A 24,235-nucleotide genomic window follows, 5' to 3' on the forward strand; every position below is an offset into this window, starting at 1 on the left:
TATACAGAGATACAATCAAAACCATGAAAAAAATGCATAATTGTCTGTATTTTGATTTGTATGCCTGTTACCGATATGTTCTTATAGAGAAGGTCAAGAAACCTAAAGTTTACTAAATCAGTGTTGTGAAAGAGTTCAAACCCTATGGAAATAAACAGATGTTGAACAAATAAATGAAAGAGGAACCCCAAGTGGAGAAACACTGAAAGTCCCACACTCGTATTCTAGCCTCAGATAAACCTCAAGACACAATTTCAACAGACAGCTGGGGAAGTGTGAAACAAGCTATTGTTAAATACTGGTTGTATTTAACATTTAGTAAAAATCCTTCTGAATCAACCAAGCCACAGATAATAAACAAACGCCTTGTAAAAGCCGTAACATAAACGCCACAGCCCAAATAAGAATGCACCATATTCATTAGCCATAAGAACCATAAAGCTACATCAAGTTAACAAATATAAGCAGTCACCTGTTCTGCTACATTGGGTTAAAATGTTAATATTTCACTGGAATCTTTGAGAGACTGAGTACCATTGGCTCTGAACCAGCTGACTTCCACATGCTTTCCTTTTGTGTTCACACGTTACCATAGACTGAATCATCTCCACCATCACACTCGAATTGGTCGCCATCCTCTTCAGCCTACAGGAAACCAGATCAGAGATATCATCAACAACACTTCTTGTCACGACTTCCGCCGAAGTCGGTCCCTCTCCTTGTTCGGGCGGCGTTCGGCGGTCGACGTCACCGGCCTTCTAGCCATCGCCGATCCACTTTTCATTTTGCATTTGTTTTGTCATTTTTTACATTCCATTTTAGTCATTTATCAGACGCTCTTATCCAGAGCGACTTACAGTAGTGAATGCATACATTTCATACATTTTTTTTCTTCTGTACTGGTCCCCCGTGGGACCAGTACAGAAGTCTCTCTTACACACCTGGTTTCAATCCCCCAATTACTTGTTCATTATTTAACCCTCTGTTCCCCCATGTTTGTTTGTGAGTAATTGTTTGTCTTGTATACGGTCCGTTATTGTGGGCTCGGTATATTGTGTTGTATTTGTGATTACTTGATTAAATACATTGATTACTCATATCTGCTGCCCTGCGCCTGACTCTCTACACCAGCTACACACAGGCCGATTACACCTCTATTGTTTTTTTATATAGAGCAACATTTTCTCAGATCTCTACAGCAACTGTAAATGTCTGCAGTAGGCCTACAGTACATACCTCTATGTTGCCATATAGGTGATTCTTGGTATAGTAGTTTGTGTTGATTTCACTGCTGGTGTCTTTCTGCTCTTTCCTGTGGATAGAGTTAGGGCCACTCTCAGATGCATTCTCTTCATTTGATAAGACACAACAAGAGTGAATGTAGGCTAATCGGCTTTAACAACTCAGCAGGAGGTATACATTATGATCACAGATAGAACAGCCTGTAGCAAAATACCTTGATGTTGAGGGATCTGAGGAAGCACACTTGGATGCATCCATATCCTGCATACTGGTTACTGGCTGGTCACTATGACTCCTCCCACTGATGAGAAAAATAATGCCAATTTATACAAACAGAACAAAACAGCTAAAAACAAATACAAATCTGCATAGCTCCCTCCAAAAAGAAATAAGAGTAACTTACCCGTTGTTCAATAGGCAAGCTGACATGGGAACTAGTATTACCACCACCACTAATGCAGTAATACCAATTGAAACGTAAAGCATCAACATCTTAACTGTCCAAAAACAAATAAATTTGATTTATTAACGCACCAATGATATCCTTTATGATGTTAATATAGTTTGGAATACTTCATTTATGATACACTTCCCCAACTGTTTCCCTTACCATTTGTGGACACAGTAAAGGACAAGGTGGCATTGCCCTGTGTATTGCTGGCATGGCAGTGGACGGTCTCTGAGAAGCCTAGTGCCCTCTGTAGGGTCACCATGGTAACTGACCCATGCCTCTCAAGTCTGGTACTGGGCAGGGTGGGCAGGGGTTCAGCTGGAAGAGACCACTCCACTGTGCCGGGGGGTTCCAAATTCACAATGCACAGACAGGTTACCATGGAGATGTCTGAAGTGCAGGCGGAGCCCACTTTGATCTCAGGGGGGTCTGGGATGAGAATGATGAACAGTTTGGTTTTAACCGAACATGTAGTGCTACATCCTGAAGAGAACTTTCTTCATTATATATACACAGACATGACATGCTCCTAATATACAGAATGGCGGCATCTACTTACACTCTACATTGAGCTTCAGTGGGCTGGATTGGCCTTGTCCCTCTGTATTGATGGCAGTGCAGTAGAGGGCTTCAGTGAGTCTGTTCACATTCTCCAGTGTGAGTGTCGGTCCAGTGGTGGGCAGAGGCCCTCTGCTGTTGTGCCAGCGGTAGCTGTGGGCAGCAGGGTTACTGTCACTGGAGCATCTCAGCTCTACAGAGTCTCCCTCCTTCACACTGGACACTCCCTCAACCTTCACATCCACTGGGGCATCTATGAATAACATCATTAGTAAGAATGATATTACTATGTAATAAACAGCTTAGGACAGATTCAGTGGATCAATTACATGCTTTCAATTTATTTAGATTTCTAAAGGGAAGTTTGCTACATCCAGACTTTGGACAAAGTTAAGGTTTTCTTTTTCAAATAAGTTTTGTTTCTAGTTTCACTTTTGTCATTTGCACAGATGTATTCAGTTTTCACAGAAGTGAAAGTGTAATTTACCAAACACTGTTGTTAACACACAGGTGTGGTCCACTTTTTATTTTTTTATTTCACCTTTATTTAACCAGGTAGGCAAGTTGAGAACAAGTTCTCATTTACAATTGCGACCTGGCCAAGATAAAGCAAAGCAGTTCGACACATACAACAACACAGAGTTACACATGGAGTAAAACAAACCTACAGTCAATAATACAGTAGAAAAATAAGTCTATATACAATGTGAGCAAATGAGGTGAGATAAGGGAGGTAAAGGCAAAAAAGGCCATGGTGGCAAAGTAAATACAATATAGCAAGTAAAACACTGGAATGGTAGATTTGTAGTGGAAGAAAGTGCAAAGTAGAAATAGAAATAATGGGGTTCAAAGGAGCAACATAAATAAATAAATACAGTAAGGGAAGAGGTAGTTGTATGGGCTACATTATAGATGGGCTATGTACAGGTGCAGTGATCTGTGAGCTGCTCTGACAGCTGGTGCTTAAAGCTAGTGAGGGAGATAAGTGTTTCCAGTTTCAGAGATTTTTGTAGTTCGTTCCAGTCATTGGCAGCAGAGAACTGGAAGGAGAGATGGCCAAAGGAGGAATTGGCTTTGGGGGTGACCAGAGAGATATACCTGCTGGAGCGCGTGCTACAGGTGGGTGCTGCTATGGTGACCAGTGAGCGGAGATAAGGGGGGACTTTACCTAGCAGGGTCTTGTAGATGACCTGGAGCCAGTGGGTTTGGCGACGAGTATGAAGCGAGGGCCAGCCAACGAGAGCGTACAGGTCGCAGTGGTGGGTAGTATATGGGGCTTTGGTGATGAAACGGATGGCACTGTGATAGACTGCATCCAGTTCATTGAGTAGGGTATTGGAGGCTATTTTGTAAATGACATCGTCGAAGTCGAGGATCGGTAGGATGGTCAGTTTTACTTACATTTGACATTGAGAGTTTTCAATGTTTTCGTTGTCTTCCCCCCCTGTATGCTGCTGTGCAGACCAGAGACTGGTTGTGATCAGTGCTGCTGGGGTTAAAGGTCAGGGATGATGTCACTTTCCACTGTCCGTTGGTCAGCTGCTGTGATTGGACACTGGGTATTCCGGAGTGGCTCCAGGTGAGGAGAGGGTAATCAGATAGGCAGAAGTGAGACACAGAGCAGAAGGCAGACAGCCCCCCCCTCCTTCACCTCCTCCCTCACTGACAGAGAGGGGGGGTCTGGAGAGCCTGAAATCAGCACAGACAAGAGAACAGTTATTGCAGTTCTTTTGAGGTGTGCCTCCACTACTTCTTGGTTCTGTCCTTTCAGTAATATAATTTATATCAACAAGAAGCTATAGCTATCATTAGGGTAAATAATGGGATACTATAATACAACAATTGAAATTCTCCTTGTCATTCTTCCCTTGGGAACTTACTGCTCACTGCAATGGAGACTGTGTTATCTTTGTATAAATACTTGTCATGGCCTTTGATTTCAATCCTGAAAGTAAAGGGTCCTTTGTCACTGCAATGGAGAGGGTCAATTCTGAGAGAGCAGTTCTTCAGCCGGAGATCTCCCACCAGCTCTGTACGACCCTTGTAGTCTTGAATGATGTTGGAGCTGTCTGGGTGGTATATAACCTCATTGTTGTCTTTGAACCAGATGCCAGTGAATTCAGAGGGCTTCTTCTCCGGTTCCAAGTAGTTGAATGAGCAGGGAATCACAATGGGTGAGCCCCGCAGGCCAGAGACTGAGTTGGGCACCTCAGCAGTCCATGACGAGGCATCAACTCCCATCCCTCAAATAGCAATGGGAAACATTTTAGTAAGAGGTGTTAGACAGTTAGACATGCAACTGACCACACTGGTTAGTTTGAACAAATTCAAAAAAATTCAAATGATTTACTATATACAGTATGCAAGCCATACCTCCAAGCCAAAAGCTGTGAGTAATAAAATGCCACAGTAATTGTTCAATTCCCATCCCTTCCTCTCAGTGCTGGACCTGCAGGGAAAAAGGAGAAGTTACTCTCCATATAATATTTAATGTTACATATAAGACTTTCAATGTCCAATTTCTTGCTTACTATTATCTATCTTGCTGTAGTCTGATAACCACCCTTCTTCATAGACTAAGGGCATTGACATATAAAGGAAATATTACCATCCTGCTCATATTATCCATTTCACATCTAACGTGATTTCTTTATTTTTGGACTTCACCTATTTTATCTCTGACTGAAGTTAGCTCTTCCCTTGAGGGTTAACCCCCTAAAATGTAATGTCTTCGACAAGATTTTTTCACATTGCCAAACTCAAAGGTTTTCAGAAGCGAAAGGTGAAATCTCTTGAAATTAGCATACAATCTTATGACTGTTTCTGTACCTTTCCCCATGTTAACTTTAGTCAAGGCTATTTCACTCAGTACCACTAAAACCACATGATTAAATCAAGCTTTTTGTCATATGAATTGCAATTCACAATTTTCTTCAAACAATGTACTTGTGATCAAATCTTTCACATCCTGTGGTGTATCATGATCTGTGCCGTAATTCGACTACATATTTCATTAATCTGACGCTTGGCATTGATAAAGGTCATTAGCCACTCGCAATTCTAAATACAATAACCATGGCCGTAGCTACATACACGTAAGAGGACACAGAGGTCCGGACCTCTGTAATTGTTTCAGTCGGGTCTCAACTTATTGTTGAAAGTTAGAATAGTAGAATACGAAAGGTGCATTTTTTTTTATTGGTTGTTCATCAGCAGTTTTCTTGTTATATGTCACTCACTGACAGTCACTCAATTAGCCCATGTCAGTATTTTTGAAAAGATTGGTTAATTAGTCTAGCCAGCTATCTAAACTTGTTGTAATAATGGCTGAATTACCGACCGGGTATGCAGGGGCTATGTCCTCCAGGGAGCCCACATTGATTTTGATAGTTACTCTCACCCAGATATCATAGGTAATGGCAAAATGTGTAGAATTGCAGGAAATTAGCTGTATAACTGCATCACAACAGATTCCTAACAGATCCCTCTGTACGTATTAAATTATAGTTTTTAATCCCGGTGCTAAATTAATGTGAGTTAATGTGTAGCGTCTAATCGTATAGCTAATTGGCTATGTGTTTGAACCTACAGCTAGGTGAATGAACCTACAGCAATCAAGGTGATAGTGGCTGGGGTCATTTTTATTTGTTTCAGCTGTTCTCCAAATAGCATTTTAGAGATGTATGTTATTTTATAGAAATGCAGTAAATGAGTAAACCCCCTCTGGGTTGCACCTCTCTCCCTTATGTTGTTGTGTTAAAATATTTAATTTTAATTATGACATATTTGTTAAGGAACTCACTTGGTGAAGGCCACAGGACTGAAAATGTATGAATGCAAACACCATGTCTCTGTCTGTAATGAGGGTCGTATGAAGGGGACCAAGGCGCAGCGTGTAAAGTGCTCATATTTCTTTTAATGACAACACTTAAACAAAAATAACAAAAACGACAGCCAACAGTTCTGTCAGGTACATAAAACGGAAAACAACTACCCAAAAAACCCAAAGGAAAAACAGGCTGCCTAAGTATGGTTCCTAATCAGAGACAACGATAGACAGCTGCCTCTGGTTAGGAACCATACTCGGCCCAACACAAAGAAATACAAAATATAGAAACTGAACATAGAAATACAAAAACAGACAAACACCCCCTGTCATGCCCTGACCTACTCTACCATAGAAAATAACAACTTACTATGGTCAGGACGTGACACTGTCACTAACAAATACAGTCATGGGTGGTAACGCTACAATTCACTCGAAAGGCAAGGCACTTTGGAAATATGCAAATAAGGTGTTACACGTTAGCAGTGTGTTAATTTAACACTGATGTGGACCTGTACAGACACAGGACCAGTATTAAATGTAACACTCTCAGTGTTGATGTAACACTGTGTAATTTGCTGTGAACAATTCAAAACCTATTCCTTATGATAGATTTAGATTTAGATAGATTTTGACGGTCTGTTTTGCCATATATGAATGTGTTAATCAATGCCTTTCTATGACCTATAGTAATAAAGGCCAAATTCAATGTTTTATATATGTCATGTCTAGTCCTGCTCCTCCCCTCCGGTATTCGACGTCACCGGTTTACTGACCACTGGTCCTGGCATTCATCATTACGCACACCTGCACTTCATCAATAGGCACACCTGGACTCCATCACTTCACTGATTACCTATTGACTATGTGTTTCATGTCTGTACGCTACTTGTGTATCTTGTATTGTTCCGTTTATGATTAGACTCACCACCTGCACTTGCATCCCAACTCCCAGCGTCCACGTTACAGAATACTGCCTCATCAAATGGAAGCTGCAGGAAATCTCCCAGACGGTAGACAAACAGGGATATCTACTTTGTAAGCACTACGACCAGCTGGCGCAACTGGGGATGGCTATGGAAGAGGTTCTTCTCAGTTTTCAACGTCTAAAACATGCGGCATTGCCTTCTACTAACGGAGGATAGTCTGCCACCAGTCGACCCAGCGAGCCAGCACATCAGTCCGCCCAGGTCAGCGATGCCCGTTTGTCCCTTCCGGATAGATATGATGGAACCCCATCTAAAATGCAGTGGATTCTTACTCCCGTGCTCCCTCTATTTTGCACATCAGATGGGAGCCCCCACCACCAATAGGTCCAAGGTTGCCACGGTTATTTCTCTGCTGACTGGACGGCGTTTGAGTGGGCTATGGCCGTCTGGGAGAGAGGGGAGGAGATGGCTTTGCATGAGGGGGTTCATGGCTCTGTTCAGAGGTATTTTTGATCAACCACAGGGAGGGGGATGAGCGCCTACTCCAACTATGGCAGGATGACCAGACAGCTGCCAAGTATGCACTCACCTTCCGGACAGTAGCAGCATCCAGCGGATGGAATAAACCGGCGCTCAGTACGCTCTTCTGAAGAGGACTGCGCGAGGAGGTCCAAATGGAACTGGCATGTCGTGACGACAGGACTTGTTTTCCTGTTCCCTCGTGTCGTAGCCCCTGTGGTCTGGGACGTAGATGTAGACATTAGCCAGGCTCTGGAGGGAACCCGCTCCCACTACTTGACCTTGGCACACACAATGGTTGTCGCTGGGCATCCTGGGATCACCCGTGCTATACAATCACTCTCCGAAAAGTATTGGTGGCCCACCTTGGTGCAGGACGTTACTCGCTACGTCAACTCCTGTTCTGTGTGTGCCCAAACTAAGTCTCCGGGCACGCTCCAGCAGGGAAACTCCTTCCACTTCCCGTGCTTCAGCGTCCCTGGTCTCATCTGTCCATTGACTCTGTTACCGATCTCCCCTCTGACGGTTTCACCATCATTCTGGTGGTTGTGGACAGATTTTCTAAATCATGCCGGCTTATTCCTCTCTCTGGTCTCCCTACCTCTCTCCAGGTTGCTGAGGCACTGTTCCAGCAGGCCTTTCAGGCACTACAGCCTTCCGGAGGACATCGTCTCCAACTGTGGCCCCCAATTCATGTCACAGGTATGGAGGGCTTTCATGGAGAAACCGGGGGACATGTTCAGCCTCACTTCCGGTTACCGGCCTCAGTCCAAAGGGCAGGTGGAGAGGATGAACCAGGAGCTGAGGAGGTTCCTGAGGAGTCACTACCAGGAGTGGCAGGGAGAGTGGGCCCGATTCCTTCCCTGGGCGAAATACGCCCAATTCAATATGTCACTCCTCCACCGGGCTTACTCCCTTCCAGTGTGTCCTGGGTTATTAGCCGGCCCTGGCTCCGTGGACTCCGAGCCAGATCGAGACCCCTGTGGTGGACGAATGGTTCCGGCATACAGAGGAGGTCACATCTACTCCTCCCCTCCAGCATTCAACGTCGCTGGTTTAGTAACCAACGGTGCTGGCATTCACCACTACGCACACCTGCACTTTATCAATAGGCACACCTGGACTCCATCACTTCACTGATTACCTCCCCTATATCTGTCACTCACTTCATTCCATTCCCCAGGTAGTATTGACTATGTGTTTCATGTCTGTACGCTACTTGTGTATCTTGTATTGTTCCATTTATTATTAAACTCACCACCTGCACTTGCTTCCCGACTCCCAGCGTCCACGTTACAATATACACTACTGTTCAAAGGTTTGGGGTCACATAGAGATGTCCTTGTTTTTGAAAGAAAATCACATTTTTAGTCCATTAAAATAACATCAAATAGATCAGAAATACAGTGTAGACATTGTTAATGTTGTAAATGACTATTGTAGCTGGAAGCGGCTGATTTGTTATGGAATATCTACATAGGCGTACAGAGGCCCATTATCAGCAACCATCACTCCTGTGTTCCAATGGCATGTTGTGTTAGCTAATCCAAGTTTATCCTTTTAAAAGGCTAACTGATCATTACCCTTTTGCAATTATGTTAGCACAGCTGAAAACTGTTGTGCTGATTAAATAAACAATAAAACTGGCCTTCTTTAGACTAATTGAGTATCTGGAGCATCAGCATTTGTGGGTTAGAGTACAGACTCAAAATGGCCAGAAACAAATAACCTTTTTCTGAAACTCGTCAGTCTATTCTTGTTCTGCGAAATGAAGGCTATTCAATGCGAGAAATTGCCAAGAAACTGAAGATATCGTACAAAGTTGTGTACTACTCCCTTCACAGAACAGAGCAAACTGTCTCTAACCAGAATAGAAAGAGGAATGGGAGGCCTCGGTGCGCAACTGAGCTAGAGGACAAGTACGTTAGAGTGTCTAGTTTGATAAACACCTCACAAGTCCTCAACTGGCAGCTTCATTAAATAGTACCCGCAAAACACCTGTCTCAACGTCAACAGTGAAGAGACGACTCCGGGATGCTGGCCTTCTAGGCAGCGTTGCAAAGAAAAAGCCATATCTCAGACTGGCCAATAAAAATAAAATATTAAAATGGAGAAAATAACAGACACTGGACAGAGAATTGGCTTTTTCTTTGCAAATCTGCCGAGAAGGCCAGCATCCCGGTGTCGCCTCTTCACCCCCACCTACAGGGGTCCTAAAATTCAAATAGCTAAGTAATGCATGGTATGACCATCGAGTGGTGCAGCGGTCTAAGTATCTCAGTGCTAGATGTGTCACTACAGACACCCTGGTTTGAATCCAGGCTGAATCACAACCGGCTGTGATTGGGAGTCCCATAGGGTGGTGCACAATTGGCCCAGTGTTGTCTGGGATTGGCCGGTGTAGGCTGTCATTGTAAATAAGAATTTGTTTTTAACTGATTTGCCTAGTTAAATAATAAAATCTATAGATATTTAAAACAATTATATATGTTGGCTTAGTAGAACCCCCCCGTCCTTGTAATACGCTCCGGCATATTTTTACTACCTGAAAATTGAGACATGCCATATAAATTGGTTCTTTGATTTCATCTAGGCTATTCATCAAAGTAGCCTATTTTGCATTGATAAACAAATATAATCTCAGCGACTGTTCAAACAATAAACCCCAAACAACATTGTAGCCTTATAGAATCCCCCTAAAATGTATTTTGTTTAGAAATAATAATGTCAATCTAGGCTAAAACAAAATATGGGAGCAAATACATTGAAGCAGCATATCAAATTAGGATAATGTTAGGCATATTATTTCAATCTAAATAAGATTATTTCACATGGAGATGTAGGCCCAAAGGCTAGCAACAAAGTTTAGCTAGCTTGCAGTGTTTAGCCAACTTGCAAGGGAAGACAAGACAAGAGACTCTTTTGCTTTCAGTACAACATTTTTACTGCATTATGAGGATTTTTTTATATTTATTAACTGTCAATATGCCAACATACTGGCTGAAAACAATTGATGTTAGGACTTATACAGGTGGTAAATGCAACAAGTACTAACATTATGTCATATAATAAGACAGCTTTCTAAGAAAACAAACATTGAGACCTTGGTCTATTTACATATATTTAAGACGCTATTTATAGAGAATAGGTGTATATAACCTATATATACACTGTAATTTATAGTGATATGACAACATTGAAGGTTAACAATAATTCTGTTACACAATGTTTTATATATTACATGCCTTCTATTTTCCTGCAAAAGTAGCATCACCTATGCCTCTACTGTCATTCATTCCAATTAGACTGGTTTGGATTTCTCCCTGACCACAATGGCTTCAATTTTCATACATCCAGGAACTTTGAGGGTTTATGACATACAGTGGGGGAAAACAGTATTTGATCCCCTGCTGATTTTGTACGTTTGCCCACTGATAAAGAAAGGATCAGTCTATAATTTTAATGGTAGGTTTATTTGAACAGTGAGAGACAGAATAACAACAAAAATATCCAGAAAAACGCTTGTCAAAAATGTTATAAATTGATTTGCATTTTAATGAGGGAAATAAGTATTTCACCCCCTCTCAATCAGAAAGATTTCTGGCTCCCAGGTGTCTTTATTACAGGTAACGAGCTGAGATTAGGAGCACACTCTTAAAGGGAGTGCTCCTAACCGCAGCTTGTTACCGATAAAAAAGACACCTGTCCACAGAAGCAATCAATCAATCAGATTCCAAACTCTCCACCATGGCCAAGACCAAAGAGCTCTCCAAGGATGTCAGGGACAAGATTGTAGACCTACACAAGGTTGGAATGGGCTACAAGACCATCGCCAAGCAGCTTGGTGAGAAGGTGACAACATTTGGTGCGATTATTCGCAAATGGAAGAAACACAAAAGAACTGTCAATATCCCTCGGCCTGGGGCTCCATGCAAGATCTCACGTCGTGGGGTTGCAATGATCATGAGAACGGTGAGGAATCAGCCCAGAACTACACAGGAGGATCTTGTCAATGATCTCAAGGCAGCTGGGACCATAGTCACCAAGAAAACAATTGGTAACACACTACACCGTGAAGGACTGAAATCCTGCAGCGCCCGCAAGGTCCCCCTGCTCAAGAATACATATACATGCCCGTCTGAAGTTTGCCAATGAACATCTGAATGATTCAGAGGACAACTGGTGAAAGTGTTGTGGTCAGATGAGACCAAAATGGAGCTCTTTGGCATCAACTCAACTCGCCGTGTTTGGAGGAGGAGGAATGCTGCCTATGACCCCAAGAACACCATCTCCACCGTCAAACATGGAGGTGGAAACATTATGCGTTGGGGGTGATTTTCTGCTAAGGGGACAGGACAACTTCACCGCATCAAGGGACGATGGACGGGGCCATGTACCGTCAAATCTTGGGTGAGAACCTCCTTCCCTCAGCCAGGGCATTGAAAATGGGTCGTGGATGGGTATTCCAGCATGACAATGACCCAAAACACACGGCCAAGGCAACAAAGGAGTGGCTCAAGAAGAAGCACATTAACCTGTTGAGGACAGACGTTAACCCCTAGCCAACAGCCAATGGCATCGCACGGAGTGAAATACAAAACCAACTAAAATACCACAATTCAATTTTGTCAAACAATCAACTATTTTACACCATTTTAAAGATAAGACTCTCATTAATCTAACCACATTGTCCGATTTCAAAAAGGCTTTACAGCGAAAGCAAAACATTAGATTATGTTAGGAGAGTACATAGACACAAATAATCACACAGCCATTTTCCAAGCAAGCATATATGTCACATTGTCACGTCCTGACCAGCAGAGGGAGTAGTTGTTTAGTATTTGGTCAGGACGTGGCAGAAGTTGTATGTAGTTTCTAGTTGTTCTGTTTCTGTGTTAGTCTTGTGACTCCCGATCAGGAACAGCTGGATATCGTTGTTCCTGATTGGGAGTCATATATTAGGTGTGTGTTTTTCTCTTGGGGTGGTGGGTTGTTTTATTTCGCACTGCTGTAAGTATTTGTATAGCCTGTGAAACTGTCACTTTCATTTCGTGTTTATTGTTTTCCGTGTACATCATAGTTAATAAAAAGTATGTTGAGCACGCAATCTGCTGCGTATTGGTCCACCTTTTCTGACAGTGATTTTCAGATATCTTCAGACGAAGGAGAATATCGTGACACACATAAACTCAAACCACAGCTAAATGCAGCACTAACCTTTGATGATCTTCATCAGATGACACTCCTAGGATATTATGTTATACAATACATGCATGTTTTGTTCAATCAAGTTCATATTTATATCAAAAACCAGCTTTTTACATTAGCATGTGATGTTCAGAACTAGCATACCCACCGAAACTGTCCGGTGAATTTACTAAATTACTCATGATAAACGTTGACAAAATACGTAACAATTATTTTAAGAATTATAGATACAGAATTCCTTTATGCAATCGCGGTGTCAGATTTTAAAATAGCTTTTCGGCGAAAGCACATTTTACAATATTCTGAGTACATAGCTCGGCCATCATGGCTAGCTATTTTGATACCCACCAAGTTTGGGGCTCACTAAACTCAGAATTACTATTCGAAAAATTGGATTACATTTGCTGTTCTTCATCAGAATGCACTCCCAGGACTTCTACTTCAACAACAAATGTTGTTTTGGTTCCAAATAATCCATAGTTATATTCAAATAGCTCCGTTTTGTTCGTGCGTTCAGGTGACTATCCGAAGGGTGACACGCGAGTGCAGTTCGTGACAAAAAAATTCAAAATATTCCATTACCGTACTTAGAAGCATGTCAAACACTGTTTAAAATCAATTTTTATCCTATTTTTCTCGTAAAATAGCGATAATATTCCAACCGGGCAACGTTGTATTCATTCAAAGGCTGAAAGAAAAAAATTGAGTAGTCTCGTGAATGCGCATCTCAGTCTCACTGTCTCCAGGCTGACCACTTACAAATTCTGCTGCTGTTCTTTGCGCAGAGACAGCAGACACCCCATTCCACTTTCTGGCGGCTTTAGAGAGCCAATGGAAGCTTTAGAAAATGTCACGTTACAGCACAGATGCTGTATTTTTGATTGAGATGCAACAGAAGGACAACAAATTGTCAGACAGGGCACTTCCTGTATGGAATCTTCTCAGGTTTTGGCCTGCCATATGAGTTCTGTTATACTCACAGACACCATTCAAACAGTTTTAGAAACTTTAGAGTGTTGCCTATCCAAATCTACTAATTATATGCATATTCTCGTTTCTGGGCAGGAGTAGTAACCAGATTAAATCGGGTACGTTTTTTATCTGGCCGTGAAAATACTGCCCCCTATCCCAAAGAAGTTAAGGTCCTGGAGTGGCCTAGCCAGTCTCCAGACCTTAATCCCATAGAAAATCTGTGGAGGGAGCTGAAGGTTTGAGTTGCCAAACGTCAGCCTCGAAACCTTAATGACTTGGAGAAGATCTGCAAAGAGGAGTGGGACAAAATCTCTCCTGAGATGTGTGCAAACCTGGTGGCCAACTACAAGAAACGTCTGACCTCTGTGATTGCCAACAAGGGTTTTGCCACCACGTACTAAGTCATGTTTTGTAGAGGGGTCAAATACTTATTTCCCTCATTAAAATGCAAATAATTTTATAACATTTTTGACATGCGTTTTTCTGGATTTTTTTGTTGTTATTTTGTCTCTCACTGTTCAAATAAACCTACCATTAAAATTATAGACTGATCATTTATTTGTAAGTGGGCAAACGTACAAAATCAGCAGGGGATCAAATACTTTTCCCCCCCCACTGTAGCCCCTCTGGTAATTGAATAGGATGTCAATGGCTGTGACTAGGTAGAAATATTTCACTAATCTATCCTTTAATATTGGTAAAGATCACTAGTAAATCTAAGTGCATGCTTTTCAACCGATTGCTGCCCGCACCCTCCCACCCGACTAGCATCACTACTCTGGACAGTTCTGACTTAGAATATGTGGACAACTACAAATACCTAGATGTCTGGTTAGACTGAAAACTCCTTCCAGACTCACATTAAGCATCTCCAATCCAAAATTAAATCTAGAATCAGCTTCCTATTTCGCAACAAAGCCTCCTTCACTCATGCTGCCAAACATGCCCTCGTAAAACTGACTCTCCTACCGATCCTCGACTTCGGCGATGTCATTTACAAAATAGACTCCAACATTCTACTCAGCAAACTGGATGTAGTCTATCACAGTGCCATCCATTTTGTCACCAAGGCCCCATATACTACCCACCACTGCGACCTGTACGCTCTCGTTGGCTGGCCCTCACTACATATCATCTATAAGTCTATGCTAGGTAAAGCCCCGCCTTATCTCAGCTCACTGGTCACCATAGCAACACCCACCTGTAGCACGCGTTCCAGCAGGTATATTTCACTGGTCATCCCCAAAGCCAACACTTCCTTTGGCCGCCTTTTCTTCCAGTTCTCTGCTGCCAATGACTGGAACGAATTGCAAAAATCACTGAAGCTGGAGTCTCATATCTCCCTCTCTAACTTTAAGCATCAGCTGTCAGAGCAGCTTACCGATCAATGTACCTGTAAACAGCCAATCTTTAAATAGCACACCAAACTACCTCATCTCCATATTGTTACTTATCCTATTGCTCTTTTGCACCCCAGTATCTCTACTTGCACATCATCATCCGCACATCCATCACTCCAGTGTTAATGCTAAATTGTAATTATTTCGCCTCTATGGCCTATTTATTGCCTTACCTCCCTACTCTTCTACATTTGCACACACTGTACATATAATTTTATATTGTGTTATTGACTTTAGGTTTGTTTATGTGTAACTCTGTGTTGTTTTTGTCGCACTGCTTTGCTTTATCTTGGCCAGGTCGCAGTTGTAAATGAGAACTTGTTCTCAACTGGCCTACCTGGTTAAATAAAGGTGAAATAAAAATAAATTAAATAAAAATTTGTCACGCCCAATTCTAAATACAGTAACAGTTCCAAGCAACAAAAAAAACTGCATACAGTATATCCTAAACTAACACAATTATTAAAATGGTCTTTACCTTATAACAATGTCCGGTCTTCAAGTAGATGTGTGTATGGTGAGAAAGTGTTGTTTGTCATGTATAGCTTTTCGAATCAAGTTGAGCAGTGACTCAATCAGGAAGTAACAAGAGGTCTAATTGTAGGACCTCATACAGATAACTGTTATCGCACCTGAATGCATCTACTAAAACATGCCCATTAACATGATAAAGTGTCAAATGTTACAGTGAGTAATTAAAAGATTACAGTAAAGAACATGCTGAACACAAATGCTGAAGCAGTTTTATTGTATTCCGGAGTGTACCTGACCCTTCGATGCTATCACCATCAAAACCCCTATGGGTGTCCTATTTTCATCTTTCAGTGGCTATGCGTTGTGTGTATTAGCCTAAACAGGATGTGTCTTCATTATTCTATGTATTCTTGGGGAGTGAGAGAGTACACTCTATGGAGAGAACAGTAGAGAATCAGACCAAAGGCCTTCTGTAGGCCTACTCTTTTCACACCAATCCTTGCTCAGTTGAAAGGAGCAACACAAAAACAATAATATACTGTATATACACTTCCCAATAATTATAACTGTATAACCATTCATATCAGGTTCATTCTGATTCACCCAAGCCATAGATATAAACAAAATCCAAGCCATAACACAAAGCCACAACCAAAATAAGAACGTACTATATTCTTTAGCCATAAGAACAATAAAGCTAACAAATAAGCAGTCGGCTGCTGTGCTACATTGGGTTAAAATGTAAATATTTTACTGGAGCCTTTGACAGACTGAGTACAATGGCCTCTGAGCAAGCTGACTCCCACATGCTTCCTGTTGTGTTCACATGTTACCATAGACTGCATCGTCTCCACCATAACACTCGCATGGGTCATCCTCTTCAGCCTACAGGAAACCAGATCAGATATATCGTCAACCACAACAACACCTCCAATGTTATTTTAATCCTTTGTATTTAGAGCAAAGTTTCTCAGATCTCTACAGTAGCTGAAAGCATAATGCAGTAGGCCTAAAGTCAAGGTGTGAATTATTGGGGCTCCAGGGGGGGCTCAGCTCCCCTGAATGAGGTGTTAGCTTCCCTAAATGCAACAAGTCAAACTTTGAGGGGGTCTCTATAAATGATAATTTAACCATTCTTCTGTTTGTTTGAAATGTAGTGATAAGTATGTTTTACAGTGGTAAATATGAAAATTAAAGCTCCCAAATGAAACGAACACCCCCACCTCTCTGTCATGGTTTAAAGCTGACCAATGGAGGCCAGAGCTCTCACTTAACTTAATTTCACTTTCATTCCGACTTACATGTTATGCAGGCCACCATAGGAACTACAAATGAGAGGGCGGGGCTTACATTCACTTCCTGGAATGTCAAGGGTTTAAACGAACCAATTAAGAGAGGCAAGGTCCTAGCCCACTTGAAAGCACTCTCGTCTGATATTATATTTTTGCAAGAAACCCATCTGAAAAACAATTCTCATAACAGACTTAAATGTAAGTGGGTGGGGCAAGTGTATCACTCTAACTTCTCTGCCAAAACAAGAGGCACAGCGATTCTGGTACGGAAAGGAATTCCCTTTCTACATAAAACCACTATTGTGGACAAAGAGGGTCGTTATGTGATCGTAATAGGAGAGATGCACTCTACTTCTGTAACTCTACTAAATATCTATGGGCCAAACATTGATAACCCCTCTTTTTTTTTAAAGTGTCCTTGCCCTGATGCCAGATATCTCCCATACTAACCTGGTCATTGGAAGGGACCTTAACTGTGTGCTAGACCAATATTTGGATAGATCCTCTACCCGGCGAACCCCTACCTCCTATTCAAGCGAATTCTTGAATACCTACATAGAAAATTTTTACTTATTTGATATATGGAGGATCTCTAACCCAACGGGTAGGGAATACTCCTTTTACTCTCATGTTCACAATGTTTATACTCGAATTGACTACTTTTTGGTTGATGCTAAAAAACTCCCCTATACCTGTAATGTGAGATATCATGATATTATAATCTCTGACCACAGTCCACTCACCTTCTCCCTGAGATTGGGTGACATCGTACCAAACGAGAGGGTCTGGAGGTTGAATCCTCAGCTCCTCACAAAACCAACATTCTGTGAACATCTTAAAGACCAAATTACATTTTTCATTGATACCAACGACAACACAGAGACTTCCCCAGCATTACTGTGGGAAACGCTGAAGGCTTATTTGAGAGGCTGTATCATCTCCTTTCAGACTGCCAGGAGTAGGCAAAACAGAAGAGAATTGGTAGAGCTGGAGGGACAAATTCACTTACTGGATAGGGAGAATGCTAGACACCCATCTAGGGAGAAACATAAAAAAATGATGTCTTTAAAATTTAAATACAATCAGATCCTCTCTGCTAAAATTGCTAAATCTTTTCTCTATGCCAAGCAAAAATATTTTGAGTTTGGTGACAAACCACACAAATTACTCGCCAGACAACAAAAATGTGAGTGACCGAATGATTCACAAAGTTAAATCTGCATCTGAGGAATTACTCTCTTCCCCCAAAGACATCAATGACAGATTCCGTCAGTTTTATGAGACTTTATATACATCTAAAGCGGATCTTAACCCCTTAATTATGCAAAACCTTTTGGAGGACTGTAATCTTCCTGCCCTGAACCAGGAAGACTCTAACTTCCTGAATAAGGAAATATCTCTTGAAGAAATTAGAGAAACAATAAAATCTCTAAAGAGTGGCAAGACCCCGGGCCCAGATGGATACCCTGGTGAATTATATAAAACATTCAGCAACATGCTCTCTCCCAACCTACACAAAATGTTGGTTCAGGCCAATGAGGATGGAGCTCTCCCATCCACTTTGGATGAGGCGTTTATTACAGTTATACATAAGAAGGGTAAAGATCCGGAAGAGGTAGGGTCATACAGACCAATATCCCTCCTTAATACAGACCAAAAGATTTTAGCAAAAACTTTGGCTAACAGGCTAAGCACTTTAATTGGCAAATTGGTCCATTCGGACCAGACCGGCTTTATCCCGAACAGAAACTCATTCTTCAATCTCAGGCGCCTATTCAACATTATGTATTCTCAGAGGTTACCTAACGTGGACCTTGCCGTTATATCTCTTGACGCCGAAAAGGCCTTTGACCAAGTTGAGTGGCCCTATCTATTCAAGTTACTACAGAAATGGAATATTGGAGATGGGTTCATAAATTGGATCCAGCTTTTATATAGGAACCCCTGTGCGAGAATACTCACTAACCAATCATTGTCGCCCCGATTTAACCTTTACAGAGGGACGAGGCAGGGTAGTCTGGAGCGTGAGGAGTGTCACCCTTTCTCTATTGGTGCTGTGATTTTGTCACCTGTCAATCTGGAGATGTCACTTTACCGTAACAATCCTATTATACATAGCACAGTCCGAATCTGGAAGCAAATTAAAGTCCACTTTGAGTTTAGACCAATATCATTCATGCTTCCTGTTGCCAGGAATCCCTCCTTTGCCCCCTCTAACCTTGATAACACCTTTGAGCGGTGGGGAGAGTTGGGGATAAGTACCATAGGGGATTTATATATAGGGGGAACCTTTGCTTCCTTTGAATCGCTGAGGGAAACTTATAATCTTCCCAGAAGTAACTTTTTCAGATACCTACAGATTAGAGACTATGTTAGAAAACACCTCCCAACATTAGGGAATGCTAAACCTTCAATGTTTGACGGATGCATAAAAATATGCCCCACCTCAGACAAACTGATATCTCGTATATATGATGCTTTTCAATCTGTTAGCGTACCCTCTACTGATGCCATTAAGGCAAAATGGGAGGAAGAACTAGGGACTGATATTTCGGTGGCAGACTGGGAAGATAGCTTGGAGTATATCCACACCTGCTCCATTAACTCCAGACATCGTCTCATACAATTCAAGGTATTACACAGATTACACTATTCCAAAACCAAACTGCATAGGATATTTCCTGATACATCCCCATGTGTGATAAATGTCAGGCTGAGCAGGGTACACTACTCCACTGCTTTGCCCTATGCTCTAACTTGTATGGTTATTGGTGTGGAATTTTTGAGGTCCTCTCTGAAGTTCTGGAGACTTCAATAAACCCAGACCCGCTTCTGATAATCCTGGGAGTGTCCGATTCCCTAAACGGATTAACCAACTCCCAAAAACAATTAATCTCTTACAGTCTCATTTCGGCAAAACAAATTGGAAAAGGAGGGAAGTGCCCTCTACCAAATTATGGCTCAACGAATTGGCAAACACTGTACACTTAGAAAGAATTAGATATATTCTGAACAATAAATTATCAACATTTGATCAAATCTGGCAGCCTTTCCTCTCTTACTTGGACCAGTCGGCGTTGTGAATTTGCACTTTTTAACGCACTCTCAATTGTCATATGGTAATCTACCTTTGGGCAGCATGTGCATGCCCCGCCACCCGAGCAGTTGGGAGGGGAATAGGGTGGAATAAGGGGGGGATAAAGGGGGGTATAAGTGGGGGGGTTATACATCTACCCTTTTTCTTTCTACCTGTCCTTGTTCTGTATGTCTTGTTTTGTAATATTTGTTTTGTGCCCAGAACACTGGGTCTTGTGGTTAATGTCTATTCTCTTGTGTTTAGATAAGAACTGTAAATTTGTCTTTTATACCTATACACCATTCTTATGTGTGTGTTCAATAAAAAATATTTGAACGGAGAAGAGGTTAACGTTCAGTTAGAAGCATTCGATTTCGCAATGGCATAGGACAAACATTATTTTGGATTTGTGTGCCCTTAAAGTGTTTTCACGGCGAAACATAATGAAATGTTATGAAGGCATAGTTACACTTACAGTGCATTTTCCGAGATCTCCAAGATCCATGATTTGTACAGGGTTTAAGTTCAATGTTCTAATTAAATCATTAAATGCTTAATAATGACAAATAACACTGTCATACACGTCATACACATTCCGGGTTCGCATACACATTCCGGGTTCGACCATATTAATGATCTAAGGCTCGTATTTCTGTGTGTTTATTATATTATAATTAAGTCTATGATTTGATAGAGCAGTCTGACTGAGCGATGCTAGGCTCGTAAGCATTCATTCAAACAGCACTTTCGTGCGTTTTGCCAGCAGCTCTTCGCAATGCATTGCGCTGTTTATGACTTCAAGCCTATCAACTCCCAAGATTAGGCTGGTGTGAAATGGCTAGCTAGTTAGCGGGTGTGCGCTAATAGCGTTTCAAACATCACTCGCTCTGAGACTTGGAGTAGTTGTTCCCCTTGCTCTACATGGGTAATGCTGCTTCGAGGGTGGCTGTTGTCGATGTGTTCCTGGTTCGAGCCCAGGTAGGAGCGAAGAGAGGGACGGAAGCTATACTGTTACACTGGCTATACTGAAGTGCCTATAAGAACATCCAATAGTCAAAGGTATATGAAATACAAATCGTATAGAGAGAAATAGTCCTATAATTCCTATAATAACTACAACCTAAAACTTCTTACCTGGGAATATTGAAGATTCATGTTAAAGGGAACCACCAGCTTTCATATGTTCCCATGTTCTGAGCAAGGCACTTAAACATTAGCTTTCTTACATTGCACATATTGCACTTTTACTTTCTTCTCCAACACTTTGTTTTTGCATTATTTAAACCAAATTGAACATGTTTCATTATTTATTTGAGGCTAAATAGATTTTATTGATGTATTATATTAAGTTAAAATTAGTGTTCTTTCAGTATTGTTGCAATTGTCATTATTACAAATGTCACGTCCAGACCAGTAAAAGGGGTTGTTTGTTATTGTAGTTTGGTCAGGGCGTGGCAGTGGGTGTTTGTTTTATGTGTTTTTAGTTAATGTTCTATGTTAGTATATTTCTATGTTTGTTCTAGTTTTTCTATTTCTATGTTTAGTTTATTGGGTTGACCTTCAATTGGAGGCAGCTGTTCCTCATTGCCTCTAATTGAAGGTCTTATTTAGTAGAGGTGTTTTTTCATGGGTTTTTGGTGGGTAGTTGTTCCGTATGTAAGCTGTGTGCCTTACAGGACTGTTTTTCGTCGTTGTTTTTGTATAAGTGTTTATTTTGGTTTTCTTCATAATAAAGAAGATGGGTATTCACATTCCCGCTGCGCTTTGGTCCCATCCTTACGACGAACGTGACAACAAATAAATAAATAAAAATCGGCAGATTAATCGGTAACGGCTTATTTGGGCCTCCAATAATCGTTATCGGTATTGGCGTTGAAAAATCATAATCGGTCGACCTCTAGTCTGGTCACTCTCTCCAGTGTGAGTGTGGGTCCAGTGGTAGGCAGAAGGTCCTCTGTTGTTGTGCCAACGGTAGCTGTGGGCAGCAGGGTTACTGTCACTGGAGCATCTCAGCTCTACAGAGTCTCCCTCCTTCACACTGGACACGCACTCAACCATAACATCCACTGGGGCATCTATGAATAACATCATTAGAAAGAATGATATTACTATGTAATAAACATCTTAGGACAAATTCAGTGGGTCAACCACATGATTTCAATCTATTTTCATTTCCAAAGGGAAGTATGGACAAAGTTTTAGTTCCCTTTTCAAAGAAGTTTAATTTGTCAAATTCACAGAAATATTCTGTTTTCACAGAAGTGAAAGTGAAAATCTTCCAAACAGTGTTAAAACACAGATGTGGTCCACTTACATTTGACATTTATTGTCTTGGAGCTACTCACTGTCATTCCTCCCTTGTATGCTGCTGTGCAGACCAGAGGCTGGTTGTTATCAGCGATGCTGGGTCTAAAGGTCAGGGTCAATTTCTCTTCCCACTGAGAATTGGTCTGCTGCTGTGATTGGATGCTGGGTGTTCCAGAGTGGCTCCAGGTGAGGAGAGGAGGATCAGATGGGCAGGAGTGAGACACAGAGCAGGAGACAGATACCACCTCCCCCACCTTCACCTCCTCCATCACTGACAGAGAGGGGGGGTCTGGAGAGCCTAAAATCAAAAAGAGATGACAACAGTTATAGCAGTGTGCTTCCACTTATTCTTCGGTCCATCCTTTCTGTACCATTACAATTATAATCATCAAGAAGCTATAGCTAATAAGATAACATTAGATTAACATAGGTCACTATAATTAACACATTTGAAATGTTCCTAGTCAATTTTCCCTGGGAAACTTACTGCTCGCTGTAATGGAGACTGTCATCTTTGTATAAATACTTGTCATAGTCTTTAATTTAAATCCTGAAAGTAAAGGGTCCTTTGTCACTGCGATGGAGGGGGTCAATTCTGAGAGAGCAGTTCTTCTGTCTGAGGTTTCCTACCAGCTCTGTACGACCCCTGTAGTCTGTGATGTTGGAGCTGTCTGTGTGGTAACTAACCTCATAAGTGTCTTTGAACCAGATGCCAGTGAATTCAGAGGGCTTATTCTCGGGTTCTGGGTAGTTGAATGAGCAGGGAATCACGATGCATGAGCCCTGCAGGCAGGAGACTGAGACCGGCACCTCAGCAGTCCATGACGAGGCTTCAACTCCCATCACTCAAATAGCAGTGGGGGAAATGTTAGTCAGAGGTGTTGGTCACATGTCAAGGAATATGAGTATAAGAATGGAATGCAGCTAGCTAGCTTAGCTTACTCAAACAACCATCTCAAACAGAAAGGGATGCTAGCTTTTGGTTTAATAAATGTATTGCAACCAGGGCCCGCCAATTTAAATGCTAAACTGCTCGCTGCTGACTGTACACTGTACTCCATGATTGTAGCGGGTTTACTAATGCGTTGGTTCTATTAGCTATGTTGACTATGATGTGAAAACGATGTAGTCTGTGTGAGGTTAGCAGTCATGATATGAAGGTTTGGCTTGGAAAGGTTTTTTCGCCTGGCACAGACAGCTGATGTGTTGTGCACTGAAGTACACAAGCGAAGAGAACCTGTGAGAGGATTACAGAGCGTAGATAGATTCGAGAAGTAATTATATTTCCAATTAGCAGTTGTATGTGGCTTCTATGAAAGTGAACTGTGTTTGCGTGTGATCAGGTGTGTATTCATTGTGCCGATTCTGTTGAAAAGCCATTTTTAAAAGGAATCAAACAGAACAAAACGGGGATAAACATACCTGAATTGGTCCAATATAAACTCTCGTTTGCAACTGTTGGACCAATGATTATACACTAGATCAGCTAAATCCAGGCAAGATTGTGATAGGTGGTACTGACTGTGTCACTGTCTGTCACCTTGATTACTCAAAATTCTGTCAACCTGTGCAATGTTCATCCACTGGCTAGGTTGTAGCAACCTCATGATGGGTACAGGGAACATTTTTGCATCGTGTAGTAGCCTAAACCTATCGATGTTACATTGAGCTGGTTGAAGGGAATATGAATGACAGTCATCCAATATGCTGAAATTGAAATAAGAGCATGTTCATAAATGGCAATGACCACCACTGAACTCACCACATTGTTTTGTATTTTCTTCTGAGCAAATTATTAAATAAATACATAAACTCAGCAAAAAAATAAACATCCCTTTTTCAGGACCCTGTCTTTCAAAGATAATTCATAAAAATCCAAATAACTTCACAGATCTTCCATAGACAATTATTGAAAATGCACCTGTGGAACGGTCGTTAAGACACTAACAGCTTACAGACAGTAGGCAATTAACTTCTATGG

The 24,235-nt window shown here is 41.6% G+C and overlaps 1 protein-coding gene across 1 annotated transcript; it reads right to left on the bottom strand.

The window, feature by feature from the left end:
* Positions 1-270: 270 nt before the first annotated feature.
* LOC115164465 (myelin-associated glycoprotein-like) lies at positions 271-23,033 on the bottom strand. Its single transcript, XM_029716989.1, has 8 exons — positions 22,942-23,033; positions 22,262-22,552; positions 2,253-2,504; positions 1,853-2,122; positions 1,646-1,739; positions 1,457-1,543; positions 1,237-1,312; positions 271-645 (listed from the first exon to the last, which is right to left on the bottom strand). The coding sequence occupies exons 2-8, from the start codon at positions 22,521-22,523 to the stop codon at positions 580-582; spliced, it is 1,107 nt and encodes a 368-aa protein (XP_029572849.1). The 5' UTR covers positions 22,524-22,552; positions 22,942-23,033; the 3' UTR covers positions 271-579.
* Between the last annotated feature and the right edge of the window lie 1,202 nt (positions 23,034-24,235).

The sequence above is a fragment of the Salmo trutta genome, chromosome 3 (assembly GCF_901001165.1).
Source record: "Salmo trutta chromosome 3, fSalTru1.1, whole genome shotgun sequence".
Classification (NCBI taxonomy): domain Eukaryota; kingdom Metazoa; phylum Chordata; class Actinopteri; order Salmoniformes; family Salmonidae; genus Salmo; species Salmo trutta.

Bases quoted from the DNA above. Each gene is read 5' to 3' on its own strand.
- LOC115164465 (XM_029716989.1), bottom strand. From the start codon at position 22,523: ATGGAGGAGGTGAAGGTGGGGGAGGTGGTATCTGTCTCCTGCTCTGTG. The intron at 2,123-2,252 runs GTAAGTAGATGC...TTCTCATCCCAG, and splicing joins ACTGAAGCTCAATGTAGAGT to ACCCCCCTGAGATCAAAGTG. The intron at 646-1,236 runs GTATGTACTGTA...GGTTTCCTGTAG, and splicing joins ACCTATATGGCAACATAGAG to GCTGAAGAGGATGGCGACCA.